The following is a 26,562-nucleotide window of genomic DNA, read 5'->3' as shown; positions in this document are numbered from 1 at the left end:
TTTAATTTCAAAATGCTGAAAAGTCACTTTAACAACAGATTAAAAATTATCACCTAGGAGAAAACTTTGGAGAAAAAGTGAATTGCATATAGCCCAACGTGTGAAAATATCATGCAGGAGAAAACTTAGAAAAAGTATCTAGGCCCATATGCAATTAACTTTGTCTCCTAATTTTTCTCCTAGGAGATATTTTTCCATCTTCTCTTTAAAATAACGTTTCATCACTCTGCAGTTCAGTATTTTTTTGTTTGGTGGGAGTTGAAAAGGCATTTTGTTGACAAGGCGTGAACATATCACCTAGGAGAAAATGCAGGAGAAAAAGTGAATTAGATATATCTTAAGTGCAATACATCTTGAAATGATTTTCTGTTGATAGATGATAACTCATAGATTACTAGGCCCCATTGCAGGAACTGACAGTGGGAATACAATATTTTAACAGCTTTGAAATGACATCATGATAGTTGAATTGCAATTTTTCATATTATTTTATTTAATAGTTATCTCATTTTTGTGTGACACATGGTCTGAATGGTTGGGAAGCATTGTTACATATACTTTTGTTCTGTTATGTGCTAATGCCTAACTTGGAAAGAAACCACAGAACAGTGCTGTGCTGAATTTACATATATAGCTGCTATTTTAAAAGGGACATTTGGTAAACTTTGCCAAGTCCTTGAAGCATCAGTTGATGGCCATCTTGTTATAAGAAATAGGCCTGTGTTCGTTCTGGATGCTGTTCCATACAACAAGGACGAATATTCAACTTTCAGGGGGTCACACAGTCATTGAAGTCAATGCTAATCGACACTGAAGCAGTTTGTACCTTATATGACAATGATGTCACTCAGGGGCGTACCTGGGTAATATAGAGCCTATGGCACACACTGAAAATACGCCCCCCCACCTTCCCCCCATCAGAGCCCCCTCCCACTCTAAAAACAGCATCCTTTCTCGCATACATGTGTTATGATTTCCTGTGTTTTTTGTCTCTAGATATTGCTGAAGTTGCTTTTCCGGAGTTACTTCTTATTCCCTCTCTGTTCTGTTTTCTAACACTAAGCCAAGTGCACCCTACATATATAAATTAAGTAGCCATGTTCCCCAGATAATAATTATTAATCTGATTTGAGATCTGAGTGATGTGGAGGCATGGGAGCAGGCATGGGGGCACAGCACAGGGGGAGGAATGGGACACAGCACAGGAGCAGCTTGGCGCCCATGGTGCTGTGATGCCCATGGCATGAGCCATACCTACACCCCTCTAGATAAGCCTCTGATGTCACTTCTCACCGAGGGCAGATTGGAATAAGGTGTGTGTGTGTGCATGTACAGCATGTACAGTATATGCAAGCATGTAACTTCTAGGGCTTTGGTATTAAGACTATTCTGGGTTAGCATTATGTCAATTGGTTTTATATTATCTAGCAAATTTTGGGTTGCTAAAATAAAGCAGTCTCACTCTGATCTGAAAGAAGCTCATTATTTTGTAGCTAATCATTGTGTATGGTGTTTCATGTTATGTGTAATAGGAATACTGCACTGATTATAGTGAGGACAAGTGTATGGAGCTTCCTCCCTTGGTTACATCATTCCAGCCTCACAGTGATTGTGTTACGCACATTGAAACCTGCACACACAATCAGTGTCTCCTGGTCATTTCCTCGTCAGCAGATTGCACCATATGTCTCAGCGATGTATATGGGAATCCAGTTGGAGTATTTGGACAGGTAAACACATTTTTAACCCTTATAAAAAAAAGTTGACAAATGTAAGGAAGCTTTTCCTATTAGGTGGGCTGGTCTCTTTGCATCTTACACATTAACTTTAAAAATAATGTAATGACACCTAGTTAAGAAAAGAAATTGTTTTTTTCCTCCTGGTTGCACCATACATAGGGCAAGAGGTTAAAGCAAACATATAGAGGTTTGCATAGCAACAAACAGGTAGCAAACAGGTACTGCACAACACTGGCTACTGTCACTAATGTGTCGCTGTTGAGCCTCAATGAATCTTGTTGTTTGAATGGATTACCTGGCTCAGAAGTTCAGGCATGCTCTCTGGTACACCCTCAGTAAAGAGTAAAGGCTGTGTTTGTGATAGCAGCTAGCTGAGGAAGTGAGACTGTATACTGTACAGCCTCACTTCCAGATAGGGAAGCAGTAATCCACTATAAGATCCCCCTAATCTGATGACATCAAACCAACAAATGTTGATTTAGGTAATACACTTAATAACTAACTGTAGTTTTCTTGCAAGCATTAAAAAACTTTAAGTTTCTTCTTCAGGCATGATATATATCTTTATTATTTTTCTTAGTGTACCGTAAGTTAATTCTTGTCTGAGGTAAGCCACCTCAAGTTGTTTTTATATTCAGCTTTTTAATACTCTTGGGCGCCTCTCCACCGTGTGTTGATCCAGAACTAGATCATCATGATACAGAACGGGACCATTATGGTACAGTTCTGATCCAGTTCTGTATCATACCTGAAGAAAAAAATTAAAGTTTGAAAAGCTTACAAGAAAACTATGCACTGTTAGTCATTAAAGCTATAACCTGAATCAACATTTGTTGTTTTTGATGTTGGCAAATCTGCTCCACGACTAACACTGGACCATACCTTACTTGCATTAGGATCTACCTCATCCATAAAGCTGTCACTTTTGAAATTGACAGGTAGGCATGTGAGGTATCCTGAAAATCTTATACTGGGTATCGTATGCTGATAATACAAGTTCTAAATAGTTATGACTGTCTCTGTAACTGGAATATTAAAGGAAAATGCATAAAGAGCAACAGGTACAATTTTTCCACATGGCCTGAGGAGATCTTAGATGTTTACTCTGGCTTCTGCTGCCAGGCAAATCTGGCTTAATTGTTTTAACCTTATAACAAAATGTTTTCTTCTTAAGGTGGCCATAAACTTATCAACTTTTTGCATTGATATCTAGCATTTTAAATAATTTGATCAAATCTTCTACAAATTGATGCTGCAAATGATGCCTGGTTGACTGATTTTTAGCTGAAATCGGTTGATTCAGTCAATCACGGAGTCTGAAAAATTTTAGTTAATCAGTGACAGGTCAGGAGCGCATTGGTAGTGGCATTCGATAAGTGACGAAGCTACTCTCACCTGTCCATGGCGTGGCTCCAGTCTCTTCTCTCCCCACTGACTGCTCCTTCCTCTTTCCTCACTCCCGAATGCCTGTGTGACATAATAAATGCTAGAGGCAAAATACCAGAGGCCTCTAGTGGTCAAGTAAAGTATGTGCCATGGGAAACCCTAGTATTTGTCCTCTACAGCATACCTTCACACAAGCGCCCCAGGACTCGGGATCGACAAAACAGGAAGGAGCAGAAAGATGAGAGCAGTCTGTGTACAGTGTGTGGAAGGGTTTGATAGATAATAATCAGAGAGGGATCTATCGGTTGACCATATCGATCAGTCACCTTTATACGTATCCACTCATCTCTATGGTTACAGAAACAGAGGAGAATCTCTCTAAAAAAACAAGAGTTAGAAGCAATCTTAATTTTTTTTATATCACTGACTAAGTACATATGGGAAAGATTTCCCTTCATTTCTTGTTTCACCTACAATGAGGATGTGGCTTGCATTTCATCGTTATTAATGTGTTATAAAGCGTTAATGGCTCATGTTGTCCAGTTTTATGTAACATCAATCTCATTCGGTTTTAATCCCATCACACCTCTGCGCCTCTCAGGACACATCCATATCATTGATGTGCGAGAATGCAGAAAACTCACTTAGTTCTTGACCCTTCCAGTTGAAGAATTACTAGCGACTCTTGTTTACATGTAATCAATACAAACATGGTCAAGGTTTCCTTTATTTAATTTCTCCTTGTATCCATTGTTTAGGAAGAGCACTGGAGAATTGAGAAATGTCCCCCTCCACTTATAGCAGATAATAAATTAGAGAGTGCAGAGGTAACAGCAGATGGCTTGGCCTCTCCACATATTGAAAAAGAAGCAGAGCCTGATGTTCAGCTACAAGATACGCTAACTGAAGATAAAGACGACTTGCCCTTCAAGTATGTAGAAAACAAGGTTTTTGGTTAAGTAGATTGGAAGAAAAATAAAAAAAATAGTTTACAGAGTAATGTATATTGTGAACTTTCTCGCCCATTACTCTTTCACTGTCTGGATGACTGTAAACTATTAAGCTACATACTCACCACAAAGACCGCCGACATAGGAACAAACGATGGGCGTGAACACATTGTTGAATGATCGCTGTAATTAATGCGGGGTTTACCAAACACACACAAAGGGAAATGCTCACTCCCAAACAGTCCTCTGCTGCTTTATAAAGCCTGCAGGCTGCTTATAAGCCAATAAGAAGTGCACACACACGTTACACCTAGTCTGCAGTGATTAATCAAGCGGAAGTTGAGCAGGTCAGCCAATCATTGGAGAGGGCTTCCGTTGCATATAGACAATGGCTATATGACCAGCAGGGGGCACCAGCGTGCAGGATATTCCCTCTCATCTGCCCCCCTCCTAACTAAACTGCATGGGAATCTACAATAAAATTAAAAACAATGGTGCACAAGCCAGCCTGGGGCCCCGGGAACTCTCACTGCCCGGGGCCCCAGAATGAGCATGTAACACCATATGTGAGCGCAGTCAAGCCCTGGAGCTGCCACCCCCAAGAGCCTGTCCCCAACTGCTCTGAAACTTACCAAACACACACAAAGGGTAATACTAACTCCCAAACAGTCCTCTGCTGCTTTATAAAGCCTGCAGGCTGCTTATAAGCCAATAAGAAGTGCACACACACGTTACACCTAGTCTGCAGTGATTAATCAAGCGGAAGCTGAGCAGGTCAGCCAATCGTTGGAGAGGGCTTCAGTTGCATATAGACAATGGCTATATGACCAGCAGGGGGCACCAGCGTGCAGGATATTCCCTCTCATCTTAATTAATGCGTAATTAATGCGGGGGTCAATGGTAATCGGAACGACCGTCCACGATTGGATAAACATGGCGGTCGCTCAAAGCCAATGATTATTGGCTATTGTTGAAAATAATTTTTTTTCGTTACCCATTATGTGATTTTGGGCAAAGTTGTTCATTGTGCAAAATCATTTGTGTATAGATCGTTTAGTGGTTATGGGCCTTCAGAAACCTAAACCAAGTCCTTTGTTTCTCAACTTTCAGTATTGATTGCGTTACATTATGATTAACAAGAAAAATGTGTTTTTTCTAGTAGAGATGGCCCGAACGGAACATCGTGGGTTCGCGTTTGCGATCAAATGCGAATATTATGCGAGTTTGACCCGCCCCCTATACTACATCATTGCACTAAACTTTGACCCTCACAGTCAGCAGACACATGGCAGCCAGTCAGGCTGCACTGCCCCTGGAGTCCCCCTTCCTATATAAAAGGCAGCAGCGTTGGCCATGTTCTCACTCAGTGTGCTGCTGTGTTAGTGAGAGAAGGGAGAGAGGTTGCTGCAGAGATTAGGGAAAGCTTAGTTGGCTCTTGTTCGGCTTGTTAGCTTGCTCCTTGCTGATACTTATTGCTAAAAAGCACCCCAAAACAGCTCTTTTGAGAGCTAATGTTCTTGTTGTGTGTGTGTGTGTGTGTGTGTGTATGTGTGTGTGTGTGTGTGTGTGTGTGTGTGTGTGTGTGTGTGTGTGTGTGTGTGTGTGTGTGTGTGTGTGTGTGTGTGTGTGTGTGTGTGTGTGTGTGTGTCGCAGCTGGCCTTTGCTAATTGCTATACTGTGCCAGGCCCAGCACATTCAGTGCCTACCTTTTCACTGCACCTGTGTGTGCGACAGCTGCACATTTGTAATACCAGTCCGTGCATACCTATGAACTGCACCTGTGTAACAGCACACATTTTTATATACCAGTCACTGCATACCTGTTCACTGTACCTGTGTGTGTTACAGCTGCACATTTGTAATACCAGTCCATGCATACCTTTGAACTGCACCTGTGTAACAACACGCAGTTTTATATTCTGGTCACTGCATACCTGTTCACTGCACCTGTGTGTGTGACAGCTGCACATTTGTAATACCAGTCCGTGCATACCTTTCACTGCACCTGTGTTACAGCACGCTGTTTTATATACAAGTCACTGAATATCTGTTCACTGCACCTGTGTGTGTTACAGCTGCACATTTGTAATACCAGTCCATGCATACCTTTCACTGCATCTGTGCAACAGCACACTGTTTTATATACTAGTCACTGCATACCTGTTCACTGTACCTGTGTGTGTGACAGCTGCACATTTGTAATACCAGTCCGTGCATACCTTTGAACTGCACCTGTGTAACAACACGAAGTTTTATATACCAGTCACTGCATACCTATTCACTTCACCTGTGTGTGTGACAGCTGCACATTTGTAATACCAGTCCATACATACCTTTGAACTGCACCTATGTAACAACACACAGTTTTATATACCAGTCACTGCATACCTATTCACTTCACCTGTGTGTGTGATAGCTGCACATTTGTAATACCAGTCCGTGCATACCTTTGACCTGCTCCTGTGTAACAGCACACAGTTTTAAATACCAGTCACTGCATACCTGTTCACTGCAGCTGTGTGTGTGACAGCTGCACATTTGTAATACCAGTCCGTGCATACCTTTGAACTGCACCTGCGTGACAGCACGCAGTTTTATATACCAGTCACTGCATACCTGTTCACTGCACCTGTGTGACCGCACATTGTTCTACCAGCAGTCACTGCCTACCTTTTCACTGTACCTATTTGTGTGACTGACCGCATGCTGTTTTGTATACCAGTCCGTGCATACCCTTGAACTGCACCTGTGTGTGTGACAGCTGCACATTGTATTATAATACCAGTCGCTGCATGCCTTTCACTGCACCTGTGTGACTGCACGCTGTTTTATATACCAGTGCGTGCATACCTGTTAACTGCACCTGTGTGACAGCTGCACATTGTATTGTAATACCAGTCACTGCATACCTTTCACTGCACCTGTGTGACCGCACATTGTTCTACCAAAAGTCACTGTATACCTTTTCACTGCACCTGTGTGACTGCACATTGTTCTACCAGCAGTCACTGTATACCTTTTCACTGCACCTGTGTGACTGCACATTGTATTAGTCAGTGCATACCTTTCACTTCATCCCCCCCCAATATGGACAAAACAACAGGAAGAGGCAGAGCCAGAGGCAGGCCACCTGGCAGGTCTGTTTGAGGTCGTGCTGATGTGATTTCATGCAGTCCTGGACCAAAGTTCAGTGCTTAGAAGAAGGCACATGCCATTAACTCCCAAGATTGTCAGGACATAGTAGACTATTTAACACAGAACACCTCATCTTCCGCAGCCACCAGCGCTACTACAAGCACCACATCTGCTCCATTTGACACTTCGCCGGAGTTATTTGGTGGGGAATTAACTGATTCACAGCCATTATTGTTACAACAAGATGAAGGCGCTAAGCAAGTTACACCACCTCATATGTCTGAGTTAGGCATCACTATAAACGTAAGGTGTGAGAAGGAGGATGAAGTACCTGCTGTTGGTGCAGTTTATGAGGTGTCTGATACAAGCAAAGCTGTGGAGGATGCTTATGATGATGATGACGATGATGATGATACTACCATGGATGTCACGTGGGATCCTAATAGACATGATGACCTGGGGAACAGTTCAGAGGGGGAGTCAGAGAGGAGTAGGAGGAGACGAGTTGCTGAAAGAAACAAGGAGAGGCTCATCATCAGAAACAGCTTCTGGCAGTGTCCGGCGGCATGTATCGCCACCTATGGACAACTAGCCAACATGCCCTTCAACGTCCACTGCTGGCGCCACCACCAAAGTACCATCATCCCAGGGCTCAGCGATGTGGAAATTGTTTTGTGGGTCTGCTTCAGATGAGAGCAATGCCATCTGTGCTCTCTGCCAGCAACAATTGAGCCGTGGAAAGACCAAGACAGGAACCAAGTAGGAACAACTGCATTACGAAGGCACATGACGAAAAAAAGCACAAACTGCAATGGGAAGACCACCTGAGCAAAAGCAGCACACAAAAGCAAAGCCATCTTCCTTCTCCTCTTCTTCCTCCAGGTGCATTATCTTCAGCCGCTTTCTCCCTTGCACCTTCACAGCCACCCTTCTCCACTCCGCCTCTCACCTTGAGCGGTTCTTGCTCCTCTGCCCACAGCAGCAGCCCGGAGTCCGTGAGGGAAATCTTTGAGGGGAGGAAGCCAATTTCTGCCAGTCACCCCCTTGCCCGGCATCTGACAGCTGACTTGGTGGAACTGTTAGCTCGCCAGCTGTTACCATACCAGCTGGTGGACTCTGAGGCCTTAAAAAAAATTGTGTTGATTGGGACACTGCAGTGGAAGATATCAGGCCGCAATTATTTCTCAAAAAAGGCGATACCCAAACTGTGCCGTGAAGTTAAAAGGCAAGTGGTGTCATCTCTGACACACAGAGTTGGGTCAAGGGTCCATCTGACCATGGATGCCTGGTCTGCAAAGCACGGTCAGGGCAGGTACATTACTTATACAGCCCATTGGGTCAAGCAGGGAGTACGTGGTTGTGCAGCGGACCTAGTTGTGACACCTCCATGGCTTGCAGGCAGGCCTGCTGCCACCTTCTCTCCTTCTCCTCCTGCTACATCCTCTTCACTGTTGTCCTCCTCCTCCTCCTTGGCTGAGTGGCAGTTCAACTCTACTGGTGCTGTGATCTCCTCTCCAGCTACACACCCCCAGCTCCCTGGGCCTATGCTGCATGCCAGGTACAACGGTGTCACGCCATCTTGGACATGTCTTGCCTCAAAGCCGAGAGTCACACTCGAGCAGCTCTCCTGGCTGCTCTGAACAAGCAGGTAGATCAGTGGCTGACCCCGCACCAACTGGAGATCGGCAACGTGGTGTGTGACAACGGCAGCAACCTCATTTCGGCTTTGAGTTTGGGATAGTTGACACATGTACCCTGCCTGGCACATGTGCTAAATCTAATAATTCAAAGATTTGTGTCTAAGTACTCAGGCTTACAGGACGTCCTGAAGCAGTCCAGGAAGGTGTGTGGGCATTTCAGGCGGTCCTACACGGCCATGGCATGCTTGGCCGATATTCAGCAGGGAAACAACTTGCCAGTGAGGCGCTTGATTTGCGATAGCCCGACTCACTGGAATTCAACGCTCCTGATGTTTGACCGTCTGCTACAACAGGAGAAAGCTGTCAACCAGTATCTGTACAGCTACATTGAAAGGTCATGCTCTGGGGAGCTGGGGCTTTTCTGGCCGAATTACTGGACACTCATGCTTAATGCCTGCAGGCTCATGCGTCCGTTTGAGGAGGTGACAAACCTGGTGAGACTCAGTGAAGGCGCCATCAGCGACTTGATCCCATATACTTTCTTCCTGGAGCGTGCCATGTGTAGAGTGGTGGATCAAGCTGTGGAGGAGCGTGAACAAGAAGAGGCGGAAGAGTGGGAACAATCATCACCAGAACCAGATGTTTCCTCAACACCTGCGGCAGCACAGAGAAGGGGGAGGAGGAGGAGGAAGAGTCGTGTAGGGAAGAGGAGTCAGATGAGAAAGGTGTTTTTTTTTTAGGAGGAGGCGGAAGAACAACTGCAGCAGGCATCGCAAGGGGCTTGTGCTGCTCACCTTTCCTGTGGTATTGTTCATGGCTGGGGGGAGGAGGAGAACTTACCTGACATCACTGAGGAAGAGCAAGAGGAGATGGATAGTACGTCTGCATCCAACTTTGTGCAGATGGCGTCTTTCATGCTGTCCCACCTGTTGAGGGACCCCCATATACAAAAACTCAAGGGGAATGACCTGTACTGGGTGGCAATGCTACTAGACCCTCGGTATAAGCACAAAGTGGGGAGATGTTTCCAAATCACCAGAAGGCAGAAAGGATGCAGCAATTGCAGAACAAGCTGGCAAGTGGCAACTATGCTTTACAGTGCATTTAAGGGTGATCTCACAGTACAACGGAATAAAGGTGCCACTGCCAGTAATCTTCCTCCTCCTCCCATGTCCACGCAGGCAAGTAAAGTACGCTCTAGCAATCTCATGGTGATGTCGGACATGCGGACATTCTTTAGTCCAACGCCTCACCTAAGCCCTTCCGGATCCACCATCCACCAACGCCTTAACCGGCACCATCCACCAACGACTACCTGGCCTTAAGTGTGGATGTAGACACTCTGAGCAGCGATGAACCCCTGGACTACTGGGTGTGCAGGCTTGACCTGTGGCCAGAGCTGTCACAATTTGCCGTCCAACTTCTGGCCTGCCCTGCCTCAAGCGCCCTGTCAGAATGGACCTTCAGCGCAGCTGGAGGCATTGTCAGTGAGAAGAAAAGTCGCCTAGGTAAAAAAAGTGTTCATTACCTCACCTTTATTAAAATGAATGAGGCATGGATCCCGGAGGGCTACTGCCCGCCCAAAGACTAACTCAGTCCCCACACACAGCATCTCTGCCTGCACGCCATGTGACTGCCTGCCCCAAGACTAAGTCAGTCCCTACACAGCATCTCTCCCTGCAGGCCACTTGACTGCCTTCTCCGCCTCCACCACCAACAGGGTCCAGGACTCCAGGTGGATTCCTGATTTTTAAAGCCGCTGCTAGAATAATTTTTGTGGTGCGTGTAAATGCCTTCCTACTTTTTCTGGCTGCACTGCGGCTGCAACAACAAAACAGAAGGCATGTACATGTGTCAATTGCCCTTCCTGATCGTTCCCTTGCCGCGGTGAAGGGGCTTGCGTATCACAATGTAGCAATGACCGGCTATATAAGTGTGTTGAGGGGCATACCCAAGATAATAAGGTCGTTGCTTCATTGTGGACAGACCAAATTCGATCAGCTCGACAGTCACTGTTTTTCTGTCATTGAGCTACCTCAGCCCGACCATAAGGGCTTGAAAACCGCCATCGCCTGCACTCTCGCCATGGTTCGCACCAGTCCAGCTAGGCCGTCACTACACAAACAGCTGTTTGCAATGCGTTACACAGTGAGTTTGGTCTGTCAGTGTCAAGCAGTACACTAATTACACTACCTGATTGATATATACACACACGCAAGATGTTTTAAAGCACTTTAGGCCTCCAATTTAGCATGCAATGTCATTTCTGCCCTTAAAACCCTGCTGTGCGTCAAACCCAGATTTTTCCCCGGGACTTTTGCTGTGTATCCCACTCTGACAAAACAAAAGACAAGACAAAGACAAACACTTATATTGTGCTTTTCTCCTGGCGGACTCAAAGCTTCAGAGCTACAGCCACTAGGACGCGCTCTATAGGCAGTAGCAGTGTTAGGGAGACTTGCCCAAGGTCTCCTGCTGAATAGGTGCTGGCTTACTGATCAGGCAGAGCCGAGATTTGAACCCTGGTCTCCCGTGTCAGAGGCAGAGCCCTTAACCATTACACTAGCCAGCCATGCCCCCTCCAGGTGGTAGACCCCTTGAAACATCTTTTCCATCACTTTTGTGGGCAGAATTAATGTTTGAAGTTTTGAAAGTTCGCCTGCCCATTGAAGTCTATTGCGGTTCAAACGCGATTTTTTGCAGAAGTTTGCGTTCGAGGTTCACGAACCTAAAATCGAAGTTCGGGCCAACTCTACTTACTAGTGTAATAACTTTGCTGTCATAATTCAGACATGATAATTAGTATACAGAGTAATTTTGACATAGCAAGTGTGATGCTGAGGAAAAGGGTGTCCTGATCTCCCTGCTCTGCTAATGAGCTCTGTAAAACACTTGATATAAGTAAACAACTTCTGTCACAAATAAAACTGGACTTCTCACCTCAACCTGGCAATCCAGATAACAAAGTCCTGGGAAAAAAGGAATGTCAGTATACAGTGGCTTGCAAAAGTATTCAGCCCCCTTGAAGTTTTCCACATTACTGCCACAAACATGCATCAATTTTATTGGAATTCCACGTGACAGACCAATACAAAGTGGTGTACATGTGAGAAGTGGAACAAAAATCATACATGATTACAAACATTTTTTTAAAATAAATAACTGCAAAGTGGGTCTTTTGCAGACTCCAAGAGGTTTTGTTCCAAGATTGCCCTGTATTTGGCTCCATCCATCTTCCCATCAACACTGACCAGCTTCCCTGTCCCTGCTGAAGAAAAGCACCCCCAAAGCATAATGCTGCCACCACCATATTTGACAGTAGGGATGGTGTGTTCAGAGTGATGTGCAGTGTTAGTTTTCCACCACACATAGCGTTTTGCATTTTGGACAAAAAGTTTCATTTTGGTCTCATCTGATCAGAGCACCTTCTTCCACATGGTTGCTGTGTCCCCCACATGGCTTGTGGCAAACTGCAAATGGGACTTCTTATGCTTTTCTGTTAACAATGGCTTTCTTCTTGCCACTCTTCCATAAAGGCCAACTTTTTGTAGTGCATGACTAATAGTTGTCCTATGGACAGATTCCCCCACCTAAGCTGTAGATCTCTGCAGCTCGTCCAGAGTCAACATGGGCCTCTTGACTGCATTTCTGATCAGCGCTCTCCTTGTTCGGCCTGTGAGTTTAGGTGGACGGCCTTGTCTTGGTAGGTTTACAGTTGTGCCATACTCCTTCCATTTCTGAATGATCGCTTGAACAGTGCTCCGTGGGATGTTCAGGGCTTTGGAAATCTTTTTGTAGCCTAAGCCTGCTTTAAATTTCTCAATAACTTTATCCCTGACCTGTCTGGTGTGTTCTTTGGACTTCATGGTGTTGTTGCTCCCAATATTCTCTTAGACAACCTCTGAGGCCGTCACAGAACAGCTGTATTTGTACTGACATTAGATTACACCCAGGTGCACTCTATTTAGTCATTAGCACTCAGCAGGCAATGTCTATGGGCAACCTGCACTCAGACCAAAGGGGGCTGAATAATTACGCACACCCCACTTTGCAGTTATTGATTTGTAAAAATGTTTGGAATCATGTATGATTTTCGTTCCACTTCTCACGTGTACACCACTTTGTATTGGTCTTTCATGCAGAAGAATTCCAATAAAATTGATTCATGTTTGTGGAAAACTTCAATACCTTTGCAACCCACTGTATATATATATATATATATATATATATATATATATATATATATATATATATATTGTACCTGAATTGGCATGTGACATGATGAGATAAGCATGTCTATTCATAGTTTTTCACATGGAATTCCAATAAAATTGATGCATGTTTGTGGCAGTAATGTGACAAAATGTGGAAAACTTCAAGGGGGCCGAATACTTTTGCATGCCACTGTAGATCACTTCCTTCAGAGGCTTACCTGTGCACGCATATACTCGATGAAGCATTCAGCTGTGATATAACTAGGACTCTATCTAGAATTGTAAATAGTTGTATTACAATCTGCATGTAGTTTGTATGTTCTCTCTGTGTGAGAGTGGGGAGAGGTTAGGTTATAGTAAAATATTGGTATAAGTATTAAAGATATTTTCCTATATGAATGAAGTAGAACTATATGGTAAATCCTATATAATAATAGGCAACTGTTCCTGCGTTACGGGTGCGCGCGGCAGACGTGCGCGACAGGCAGATGTGCGCGGCAGGCATGCAGAGACAGACCTAGCCTGTTTTTAAACGGGCTAAGGTCATTAGTTAAACAATATTTAATCACTTTTACTGGTGCATATTTTACTAAATGTAAAAATAGAGGTTACAGTGGGGAAGAGTAGAATATTAGTTTTATAAACAATATTTTACATGATATCCTGGCGCCCATTTTACTAAACAATAACCTCAATATTGTTTATATCTGGCACCCTTTCTAACAGGATCCTTATCAGAATCCTAACACAATTATTATATGCACATACTTTGCTAAAACCAGTATTTCTTCCATTCTCAAAACTTTGCCCATGACTGTACGACAATGCGACCAAAAGTATAAACACATATTACCTTTTTCAAAATCTTTCTATTTATTTAGAACCAGTCCATGGGAAAACACAATCCTAGGCAAAAAATACAGAGAAAACGCATTAAGAGAAAAGTTGCATTCAGACTTCATTGGGGATTCAGTCCTGCACACTATCGGTAAGTGCTATGCCAATGACATTTTTGTTGTGCTTGATGCATATTACATTTATGACATTTTTACTGTAATACTTACTATCATAAATAAAATATTACCAGCCACAATGCTTCTTAAAGGCATTTTTTTTTTATTTGTGTCCATGGAAAACGGTTCATTAATCTAGTAAGGAAACCTGAAGCCTAATGTAAAAATACTGTCCATAGACCTTAACAAAGACCTGCAAAAAGCATGCAGAAAATACAAGAAATGTTATGAATATTGATGTAAATAATTCACATTCATTTCTGAATTATGAAAACAGCTCTATCCTAGCAGTCTAAAAGTAAGGCATATCTAAATTTAATATTTCTTCCTGATGTCACAGAGAATACAACAGAAAAAAAGCATTTGCTAGTGAATAAACAAAGGCAAATGGGCTATTTATAATCGACCATATATGAAGACCTTGGAGAATGAAGTCTTTACCTAATAATAACCTATTTAGTAGCTGTTGTTACAGAAAGATAATCACTACTATTACATACTGTCAGGACATATATTATTATGAATATCTTTTTTTCAATATATTTTTATGCTACTGATTACACTACTATTTTTTTAGCAGTTTACAGAACTCTGTCTAACAAAAATGTCAAAATCAGGTGCCCCCAGCAATCATGCAGTATGTGCATGTCTGTGCACACATATACACACACAAAAAACACAAACACACTTTCATTCACACATCTAACGTCGACCAAGGTGGTAGATTCCAACCGTCTCAGTCGATAGGCTGGCATTTGTACAAAGCCCCCGACTAGCAGCAGCTGCTTGGCAAGTGATCCGCCCAGTAAATTAACTTGGCTGAGCGGAGGCCAACCTCTTTGAAGATGCCGCTGCCCCGGCCCCCTCCCGCCACTTGACGTCATGCATGCGCCGCTCTGTCATCCCTTTGAACCCCCGCATAACAGCAGAATGTGTTGTCAGCTACACAGCTGACACACATCTGTACAGGCCGGCCCAGCGATGTTGCCCAAAGGGGCTTTTGTCCGGTTCCTGATGGGCGAAATCAGTTATTAGGTGTGTACGCTCCATTAGCTGGTTGAGATGGACACCAGTTGGCCCAGTGAACACCCACACAAACATAGGGAACCCTTGCAAACTCTATGCAGCTAGCTTTATTGGTGATATCTGAACCTAATGCGTTCATGACCATTTTTCCATCTTGTTGACCAGCTTGTACAAACCTTTATAAAGCATACACTACAAAACCCATATCTGTTCATGCTCTTCTGAAGCTTTTGTGACCTACTACACAACTTTACTATGGTAGACCCCGTCTGCTGGAGTGGAGATGTGCGAATAAAATGTCGGGTGACATTACTACCTTGAAGTCCAATGTTCTTTGTAAAGCCTTACTGTCCTTCTATTGTATCTAAGTCTGCTTTTATGTTCAGAATGCTTTACTGCCCCATCATGTATTGGGGAAAAGAGTGCAAGCTTAAAAGAGAGACAACAGCTTCCACATGACCTAGCGATTACTATTTTGAAACAAAAGTCATTTGAGAGAAATAGTTTAACCTTAGCCTTTGGCAGGGTACTTCCTTCCCTAGTGTATTCTACATGATCGTGTGGTCCTTTCCTATGACCACCATGTATTTGTATTACGGGGCCTACCGAACCAACCCAAAATCGCTTTGTCATGTATTTTGTACCCTGTTGACCTTGTATACAGTCGATTTTGCTCAATAAATGAGCTTTTGTAATGCATCATCTCATTGTGTATGATTTCAGGTACCTTCAGCTTGTTGAACATAGGTTCTCTGCATGATACTCTGGAAATGAGCAAACCTGATTTTATTATAAACCCTGATAAATACTTTGGAGAAAAGACAGAAGATGGTCCTTCTAAAACTGCAGAACTCCCTACCTTCTCAGAAAGTAAGTGCAAGAGGGTACAAGAGTGCAAAAAAGACAGCAGAAGGATGTGTCTGCATAGGTTTGAATATACCTAAAATGGAAGTACATGAGTCTGTGAAGGATGGAATGTGCCTGGGAAGCATCTTAATCCTTAAAGCAATCCTGGACTGAAAATTAAAAGTCAAAATAATAGTTACCTCCCGTGTAGTCTACTGCTCAACCTCTATCTCCTCTCCTGCGTCCTGTTTGTACACTGTGATTAATGGAATTTTCAGTACTCCATTTTGAAAATGGCCATTACCCCATAGCAACTTTCTGGTTGGCACACTGTTAAACTGTAATTTCGCTCACTTGAGCCATAGGGAAACATGGACATTACCTTTCTCATCAGTTGTCTTTTCAGTTATAACTGACAGCAACTAATATATTTCAGTTCTGCCAAAATCTTAACAGACCTGGAAGGAATCATTGTTAGAAGAAAATGGTGAACTTCTGAGAGGAACTGACGGCGAGGTAAATATGTAGTATTCCTTTGTAGGTACATCATGTGTTTATTTTAAAATAATTTTACTCAGTTCAGATTTGTTTTAAAGAGAGGGTTTAAGGATTAAGACAGTCTCCATCCACATTCCATCTAATGCTATCATTTACACTTAAAGTGGAACTGAAAGGTCCTAAAAAAATAAGAGTTTCACTTACCTGGGGTTTCTGCCAGCCCCATGCAGCCAACCTGTACCTGCAACGTAACATAACTATCTTCCGTTCCCCTGCCACAGCTCAATTTCCCTTTTGCAGGCGGTGTCCACTGCACCTGCGCGGCCCTGGCCATGCGAAACCTCGTTCACACTCCCGTTGCCAGTGCAGTAGAGATTTTATAGTACTGCACCTGTGCACGACGCTCATGACCATGGGATTGCGTACAAGGATACAAGCGGCCAGGGCGCAGTGGACGACGACTTAGAAGTTGGCTTCCACTATCAGAAGAAAAGTGAGCCGCGGCGGGGGAACAGAGGATCGGTATGTCACGGCATAGGCGCAGGTCAGCTGCAGGAGGTTGGCAGAAGCCCCAGGTAAGTGAAATTCTTATTTTTTAGGACCTTTAAGTTCCGCTTTAAGGTGGCCATACACTAATACATGGCCCACTGGCGCGCCTCCACCCATATCCAGTGTCTTTTCTCCATGCCGTGGTGCTCCTCTTCCTTGTGTCTTCTCTCCTTGTGGCATGTGACAAAAAAAAGGTGAAACACCACAGGTTTGGTGTGTATGCTGCCACACATTGTACACAGATTTTCCATAGATTTCAGCATAAAGTCTATTGAAAATCTGTGGAGCTGTCACTGCCTGCAGGGTCCCCAGGTCTCTCCCATATAACATGTGCTCCTCTTGGGCTGTGCAGAGTGCTAGCAGTGGAGCACATGCTCACCTATCTGCTGGTGCACTCCTCCTGTGCCCTTTCTCCATCGCTGCCAGAATGTCTGTACCCTGTGAGCTGGTGGCATGTATGTTACAGGACCTCATATAGGTCAGGGCAGAAATACAGGTGCGCCAGCAGGGATTTAGAAAGGACACAACAGCGAGCCGGCAGGCAGATGAGTGCAGTTTCGACTGCCAACACTCTGCATGGGCCAGAGGAGCAATATTTTAGATGGGGGGGGGGGGGGGGGTGGAGGCCAGGGGTCTGTTGATCAGCTGCAAATCTACCACTGGGCACCCAAACGCCAGGGAAGGAGAGACGGGCTATCTCTATCAAAGACCACCCTGATGTGTAATAAGGTGCACTTGACAACTGTCAGTGCAAAAACCTTATAAGTGTGTTTATGCAGTGAGGGTCCAGTTTGCATGGACCCACAATGTAAGTGATTTGTTTTTAATATATGAAGATTGTGAAATAAAAATGTAACCCCCTGTTGCTGAATCTACTGAGCCTAGCCTGTGGTTTGTCCTTTGGTGGTGGACACTGTGTACCAATTGAGCACTGGGTGATTGCAGGCTGCAGCAGCAGGAGTGGGTGTCACAACAGCACTGAGGATTACATTCGCAGATTTGATCACTGCTAGGGGATTCTACAAGTGTATGGGCACCTTAGCTCTTATGTTGATCACAGAGTTCCTAGAAGTCTTCTGTCCACTTGCTTGAAGAATCTTGGCATGATAATTGAAGCTACCATCCTCGTCTGTCTTGTTAGCTTGCTTCTATGGTGATTGAAGAGAAGTTGTCTTCAGTGTTCATCCTCTTCAAGCTATTTCATTCAATTTTCAACTCTTCCTATATTTATAGCTGTGGCAGGATGATGTAGCAGGGAGATGCAGAGGGATAACTTCACTGGTTGCAAGCAGGGGCGTAACTAGAAATCCCCAGGCCCCCCTGCAAAAACTAATCCCGGGCCCCCCCTGGCCTGCCCAGGGCCTTTTTGGGGGGCAGGAGGCGTCGCAACATAAGAGGAGAGTGTGGCAGATCGGGGGGGGGGCATTCCCCTCCTGCAATCATCAGTGGAAGCGGGCGGCGGCGGCAGGCTGAACACATACCTCCATCGTGCTGGAGGTCTCCGATCAGTAAGAGCTTCATGCTACTTCCTGTTTATACAGAAAGTAACATGAAGCTCTTACTGATCGGAGACCTCCTGCGCGATGGAGGTATGTATCCAGCCTGCCGCCGCCGCCCGCTTCCACTAATGATTGCAGGAGGGGGAGCTCTAAGAGGAGAGCCCGAGGTGAGGTGGGGGGGGGGATTTCCCCCCCCCCCCTCCCCGCTGATCTGCCACACTCTCTTCTTATGTTGCGACCCCTCCTGCCTCCCAAAAAGCATCTGTTAAGTTAACATAGGACAAGACAGCTACAAGCAAGCTGACAAGATGCGAGTGGAAACCAGCATAAATCAATAAGACATGGTTCTCCAGGCCAGGTAACAGAAGACTTCTAGGAACATCAGAGATGAGCCACTCTAGGATCAACAAAAGAAGAGGAAGCACATCAAGATGGGGTTTAGACGAAGACTGCAACGACTTTTGTATATGTAAAAAAAGGAAAATTGGTAAAGAGTCTAAATGGTGGTGCAATCTGATTGTTTGAATATTTTGGGGATTGGGTAGCACTCGATACCTTTGAAGTTTATTACCATGCAACTCACTGGGCCAAGCAAGACACTGTGGTTAGACCAATTAAGCATCAAGGAGATTTGGGCACCGGTATGATGCTAATGTAAAATCTCCTCTATAAGGAGAATCCGTATTGCACCGGTTATGGGTGTAAGCCCATAGCCGGTGCACCCAAATTTAACAGTATGCACCAGGGTTCTCCTTATAGTGAAGAAATTAGATTAGCGGCAATGGGCACAAGGCTTTATCAGGCGCCGCAGGCAACTACATTTCCACTCCTGGAAAATGGGCACAGGGTGCCCATTAAAATATTGGCATTAAAGGGACATTTGGGTGCCTGATAAGCATAAGACTGGGGAGGGGGAAGGGGAGGTCTTAATGGTTTGGGGTGTGGTCTTAAAGAGGAACTCCAGTGAAAATAATGTAATAAAAAAGTGCTTCATTTTTACAATAATTATGTATAAATGATTTAGTCAGTGTTTGCCCATTGTAAAATCTTTTAAATCCCTGATTTACATTCTGACATTTATCACATGGTGACATTTTTACTGTTGGCAGGTGATGTAGCTGCTGCTTTCTGTTTTGGCAGTTGAAAACAGCTATAAACAGCTATTTCCCACAATGCAACAAGGTTCACAGACAGGAAACTGCCAGGAGTACCACGGTCCTCAGAGTTTCTTGTGGAAGTTTCACCACAATATCAGTCATACAGAGCCCCCTCATGATCTGTTTGTGAAAAGGAATAGATTTCTCATATAAAAAGGGGAATCAGCTACTGATTGGGATGAAGTTCAATTCTTGGCCACGGTTTCTCTTTAAAGGTTAGGTGTGGGGGGGAGGGGGGTTTTAAGGGTTAGGTGTGCATGGCGGGTGTCTTAAGGCTTAGGTGTGGGGGGGAATCTTAAGGGTTAGGCGTGGGGAAGGGGGGGTCTTAAGGGTTAGGTGTGTGTGAGGGCGGTCTTAAGGGTTAGGTGTGGGGGGGTTAAGGTTAGTTTTAGGTATTAATAGAATGTGTGAGAATAGGTTAGGACATAGTAAAATATCAGTAAAGTTATCGGTATTCCACTATTGTGGATATTAAAATATCAGTAAAATTACCGATATACTATTGCCGTTATTTTGCGCCCATTTCTAGATGTGCCTCTTTCATAAGTATGCATAGCTTTCACAATAGCTTTGAATTGAAAAACTACAGTTGTCTTATCGGGTTCTAGAATCAGTGCCTAAAACTACCATTATGAGCCAAATCTCATGATAATGAGGTCCTCACCACTGAAGCAAAATGATTAGCTGAAGCATTAAGATGGGTTGATTGAAACGACACAGAAAATGCACTAATTCACTGAAAGGTTCTGTTCACTTGAGCATCACCCTGTCCTTCATTTTATAAGAATGTCACACTGTCACAGATAAGAGTGAGAGGAGATAACAATGTAAAACTGGGTCAGTCTAGCAAGCCTTGGTGTTAATAAAGACTTCTTGGCCATGTGCCAGCCACATGAATAATGTAAATGTAATTCTGTTGCTATTTTAGCACTGAAAGCTGCATTTGACGAAGGAAGCCTCTTCCCAAGAGAAATTTTGGAACGCGAACTAAAAGCAAAACAACTAACTGACAAAATGTTTCCAGAGCCCAGGATAAAAAGAAACAAGAAAGCAGCAAGACAGAAGGAAAAATAGCAAAGTGTGAAAGTTGCCCAGAGCCACAGACTAGTCAGAAATAGCAGGTGATCCTCTGTACTCAATCCTAGACACTGTAAATAAAATATTTATATCAAAAACATGTTTTGTTGTTAATATCTGTCATATGGGATTCACATTTTACTATTGTAAAAAAAATAATTAAATTCTAAAGTTCCAATCGGACATGTTGAAAAAAATCTTTATTTTCGATCTAGCGGAATAATCGAACAAAATATTCTAATTGAAAAAAAAAAATGAAAAAATTGTACCATGTATGGGCACCATAAGTTTAATGCATAGTCTATGCAGTTTGGAACTGGGCCAATCAGTCAAATGCTCTTCCTGCTGATTTTGATTGGCCCATTTGCAAACTGAAACCAATATGCATTACATTTAAAGGGACTCCGAGCAGTGCAGAAACTATGGAAAGATGCATATCATTTTACAGCTATCTTTCTCCTCTTTCCAATGATATATAAATTGCCGCCCTACGCCTTTTAGTTTTCGCTATTTTCGCGATTGAAATTGCCGAAGCCGCGATTTCAATCGCGAAAATAGAGAAAACTAAAAGGCGTAGGGCGACGATTTAGGTGTCGCCAGAAAGAGGAGAAAGAGAGCTTTAAAATGATATCCATCTTTCCATAGTTACATTGTATTACACAGGACGACACTTTCCCCAGTGTCAGCAGCTCCATTCAGCAGAATGGAGCTGCTGACTTTAGGAAAAAGTCGCCCTGTGTAATACAATGTAACTATGGAAAGATGGATATCATTTTAAAGCTCTCTTTCTCCTCTTTCTGGCGACACTACGCCTTTTAGTTTTCTCTATTTTCGCAATTGAAATCGCGGCCGCGGCAATTTCAATCACGAAAATAGCGAAAACTAAAAGGCGTAGGGCGGCGGTTTATATATCATTGGAAAGAGGAGAAAGAGAGCTTTAAAATGATATCCATCTTTCCATAGTTACATTGTATTACACAGGACGACACTTTCCCCAGTGTCAGCAGCTCCATTCAGCAGAATGGAGCTGCTGACTTTAGGAAAAAGTCGCCCTGTGTAATACAATGTAACTATGGAAAGATGGATATCATTTTAAAGCTCTCTTTCTCCTCTTTCTGGCGACACTACGCCTTTTAGTTTTCTCTATTTTCGCAATTGAAATCGCGGCCGCGGCAATTTCAATCACAAAAATAGCGAAAACTAAAAGGCGTAGGGCGGCGGTTTATATATCATTGGAAAGAGGGGAAAGAGAGCTTTAAAATGATATGCATCTTTCCATAGTTTCTGCACTGCTCGGAGTCCCTTTAAATGCAAGTTAAATTTATTTGCCTTTCATTGACCATTTATAGTGTCTACAAATTGTTTTTGTTCAGGAAAGCTGAAAGATTAATACAATTTTGGACACCCTGAATTTATTTATTTTTTAAAAGTTTTCTCTCTGTGGATATGTGCCAGAGACTGAAATTGAAAATCGGATAACTTACCAATCTTTCAGTAGCGCTGCTCGGTGTTCACCAGTGTTCTCTGACCTTAGTTAGCCATCCCATAAGACTCTTCATACAATACTGATCACGTGTTTCAGCAGGCCGCAATACCACAGTGCATTTCCCAGAGAAGGATAAGCATAAAATGGGGCCCAAAGCAAGTTACGGTAATAGATTCAGTTCCTCATTTTAGTGTTTCTGGTAAGCTGACATAGGAGAAGGATCAAAGGAGTTGGCAGCTGCATCCCCCATCTTACTTCAGTTCCTATGCCCCAGTCTCCTCCGCAGTCTTCACCCTGTGGGATGACAAAGTGTGTCGTCCCAGCACCCGGTAATCTATCCAATAACTGTCCAGTGGTCATACATGGTGTGTGTGTGTGTGTGTGTATATATATATATATATATATGAAATGGTTCCAGGGGGTGAGACAGAGGCAGGTCGAGTACAGTACCAAGGTCGGTCCAGGCGACAATCAACTAATAAGGTTGAGAGCCAAGGCAAGGTTGTACATAGAAGTCCAATAATAGAAATTCACACCCAGCAAAGTAGCACAAGGCAAGGCAGGTTGAGGGGTTCCGGGAGAGGCACACTTATATACCCTGAGCCTAATTAGGCCTCAACTATAGGTCCCAGCAGCCCCTGCCCTACAAGGAGAAAGTGACCAACTTAATTGCTAATAGCGCCGCCAAAGTGCATAAGACAGGAGCGTGGCCACGTGCCTCCGCCTATGGGAGTGCATGGCTGTGTCCATCTGCAGGGTTGCACAGTCTCAGCAGGAAGCCAGGACCAGCGAAGGAAGAAGCCGGTCATCCAGACCAACTCCCGGAGTCGCCGTGGGAACGTTGCTGAGATGTGTTACAGTCCCTTGACACCCGCTAGGCCCCAGGCACCAGCCTGGTGTGCCTTGTGGATGATCCTGTTCTGGCATTTCCTGGTAGTCTCTTGTATTTCTGCATAAAGAAGCAACAGGATTTGCTAAAACCTGTTCTAATGTATATGTTCATCCACAGGGGATAGCTTGTTTTCCCAGTGGAACTGAGGCTTCCCATTATCATCCGTGCATATGAATGGAAAGATTTCTGCAAATGAGAGAATAAGAACCACACTACCGCATTTCTCCAATCCTGCAGAGCATATGAGTAACTCTTTTCTTCAAAGTATTGGAAATAATGAACTCGAACCTTTTGTGCAGCTTATTAGTGTAATAGTCTCTCCTGAGTGCTGTTGTCCAGCATCCCTTGACAGCAAAAATATTGACACGTGAATGAAAAAATGCTGCAGACAGCCAAATTATCCACTGCCCAGTAATTTTAACAACTGCATTATTGTCACTGTAAAATCCTAGATTTATCATATCATTTTACATAAAGAATTTAGATATTATGAGCGGAAATCCATAAAATAAGCTTACACCGTGCAATAGCAACCATAGAAAAGAGCTTTAATATTTAGTTTGATCTTTAAAAAAAGCCAGTTGCCCAAAAGAAATATATTGGTTGCAGATTTGAGGAATCATTTTTAGACTTTTCACATCTCTTGAAGACTAAGGCCTGCAACTCACTACAAATCGCAAATCGCTATCACAATCGCTAGCGTTTGTAAGCGATTTCTTGAGCATTTCTGGAGATTTTGGTAGAGGTTTAAAAAAAAAAAATTTTTGCCAGTGATTGTGAGGCGATTTGCGATTAGTGATTTAAATTCTGATTGGTCCTTTCAATATACTGTATCATAATTTTTTTACAGTTTGCATTCATTTAAAACCGCACTCAAATCGCTATATGTAGCGATTCATGAGCAATTACGCCATCGTTGATATACTTTACATTGCAGAAACACAAACGCTAACGCAAACGCTGACAACACCAAAATGCTGCATGTCCTGCAATAGCGATTTTGCTAATCGCAATCGCTCCAGTGGAATTTAGCTCATCCATTACCATTAGATGAGCATTTAGGGAAATCACTAGCATTTTGAATCGCTCCCTAAACACTAAAAAAATCGCTTTAGTGGGTTCCAGCCCTAAAGCTGGCCATACACATATAGATTTCCAGCCAATATTCTAAAACAATTTATTCCTTTTTGTATGAAGTGAATCCTACCACACACAGCATATCAATTTCTAATGGATTCCAGCAAGAAATCTATTAACCCAACTGCAGTGTTGTGATGTTTGATGCAGTGTATTCAGGGCTGGGTTTCGGCAAAGGCCAGAAAGGCCTTGGCCCTGGCCCCCTGCATCCCAAGAGGGCGGCTGGTCATCAAAAGGGGAAATTGAAAAAGGAGGCTGATAATGGGGAGCAAGAAATGAAAGAGTGGTGCTGCTGCCCAAGAGGCCTGTGCATGAAAAAGAGGTGATGTTGTACATGGATAGTAGAACACATGGAATTAGGAGGCTGCATATGCCATGGTTAGGGAGGGGGCTAAAGAAAGAAACAAGGAAGTTGGCCTAGGGGCGCTAAAAGTATAAATCCGGCCTGGAGTGTATTCTACATACTGTCTATCTACTCCTGCCATGCCCCAGATCAAGATTTTCCGCCCTATTGAATTGATACTTCTGATTGATTTTTGGTTTAAATCGATTGAGCAAACATTTACAGGAATCGCTTCCTATCCAATTCAATTAGAGTGATCGAATGTACAGGGAATCAAAAGGGAAAATCGATTTGTGTCTATGGGCTGCTTAATGATTCCTATCTGACAGTTACACAAAGGAGAGTCAGACTCCAAAAATACCCAGAGTAATTACAGGTTTCTAAAAATAGTTATAGTTGAGCTTTACAATAGTGCTGTTAGAGGGGCCTATCGGATCCCTCAACAGTCCGGATCCATCGAATGGACACTCGCATGGACCACAGCTCCAACCTTCTCTACCACAGCTATTGGTACCCTCACCACTTCACTAATTTAGGGACTACTTTACATATTGTAGGGGGAATTGCTCAGCAGGCTAATACAAAGCATAGCCAATGACTGATGGAGTGGCAGGGTTGTTGGAGGGGACCTCAAAAGGAGGAGGTAACACTGCTGTGTATATGTACAGATCCATGTTTGCAAACATAATGCTCGCAAAGGGCCTCTTTCAAAAGCGCTATTCTAAAATTATTTTTAATTCTTAGTATTTATATAGCGACATCTTCTTCTGCAGCACCTTACAGAGTGTTTATATTGTCTTTTCTCTAACTGTTCCTTGGAGGAGCTTACAATCTAATCCCTACCATAGTCCTATGTCTATTGTAGTCTAGGAACAATTTTTATGGGGTAGCCAATTAACATAATCTGTATGTTTTTGGGATGTGGGAGGAAACCATAGTGCCTAGAGGAAACCCAAAATACATGGTGAGAACATACAAACTCCATGCAGATAGTTCCCTCCCTGGGATTTGATCCCGGGACCAGGGGCAATTATGCTATCCACTATGCCACTGTGCTGCCAATTGATCTTTTTTTTTTTTTCATGATTGCACTGTAATTCCACTGGTGAATTCTATAATAAACCAAGAAACAGAAAATGCTTCTATTTTGTTTTTGTTCCAGTGTATGCAAAATGTTGCTACCATCTTTAAAGAGAGTCTGAAGCAAAAATGTTTTGCTACATTTACCTTTTAATTCGCTTCAGTACTCTCATTAGTGGTAAACTGCCGCATTCCCACGGAAAAACAAGGGCTGCAGACCCCCCAAATCCCCAGGGGGGAATCTGGCCAGGGCTTCCAGGAAGGGGCAGAGCTCTCTGCTGCAGCTCTGCCTCTTCTGATGTCAATCGCGGTGCATCGCCGCCTCTCCCCGCCCCTCTCACTTCACAGAGAGGGGTGAAGAGAGGCGGCGATCCGTGCGGCGATTAACGGCAGAAGAGGCAGAGCTACAGCTCATAGCTCTGCATTTCAGGGCAGCACAATGCACGACCTAGTTGGTCGTGAATGTTTGCCCGGGGTTTTGGGAGGTCTGCAGCCCTCGTTTTTCGGCGGGGATGCGGCGGTTTACCGCTGATGAGACTTCTGTCTTAATACTAATAAATATAGGGAGATTTACCCATCACGCCATACTATCAGAGAGGCGTCTATTTGGACCTATATATACATACTGCAGCAGGACAATGACCAAAATACAGACAAACTCATAAAGCAAGGAGAGATGAAATGGGCGCTCTAGTGTCCTTATCGCAAGGGATTCAGAACTTATATGAATACACAGAAGCCACTGAGACAGCCCTAGATACACAGAAGAGCTGTGGTGTGTTTTACATGTGTGCAACCACCTGAATTTCTTACAGACAGTGAATGAATTTAGTAGAAATAAAGCTGTTTAAAGGCAAAGGGTGGCCACACCAAATACTTTATTTTTATTTATTTA

General features: G+C 43.6%; 1 protein-coding gene across 1 annotated transcript in view; it reads left to right on the top strand.

The window, feature by feature from the left end:
• WDR49 (WD repeat domain 49) overlaps positions 1-20,791 on the top strand; it is a 144,977-nt gene extending 124,186 nt beyond the window's left edge. Inside the window, exons 15-19 of the mRNA XM_068280948.1 lie at positions 1,533-1,730; positions 3,884-4,056; positions 13,946-14,052; positions 15,827-15,973; positions 20,581-20,791. Coding sequence (XP_068137049.1) covers positions 1,533-1,730; positions 3,884-4,056; positions 13,946-14,052; positions 15,827-15,973; positions 20,581-20,726 — 771 coding nt within the window. The 3' untranslated portion in view covers positions 20,727-20,791. The remainder of the gene's footprint in view (positions 1-1,532; positions 1,731-3,883; positions 4,057-13,945; positions 14,053-15,826; positions 15,974-20,580) is intronic.
• The last annotated feature ends 5,771 nt before the right edge of the window (positions 20,792-26,562 follow it).

This window comes from Hyperolius riggenbachi, chromosome 4 (genome assembly GCF_040937935.1).
Source record: "Hyperolius riggenbachi isolate aHypRig1 chromosome 4, aHypRig1.pri, whole genome shotgun sequence".
Classification (NCBI taxonomy): Eukaryota; Metazoa; Chordata; class Amphibia; order Anura; family Hyperoliidae; genus Hyperolius; species Hyperolius riggenbachi.
Note: the sequence above shows the minus strand (reverse complement) of the source record. Positions and strands in the feature narration are given on the sequence as shown.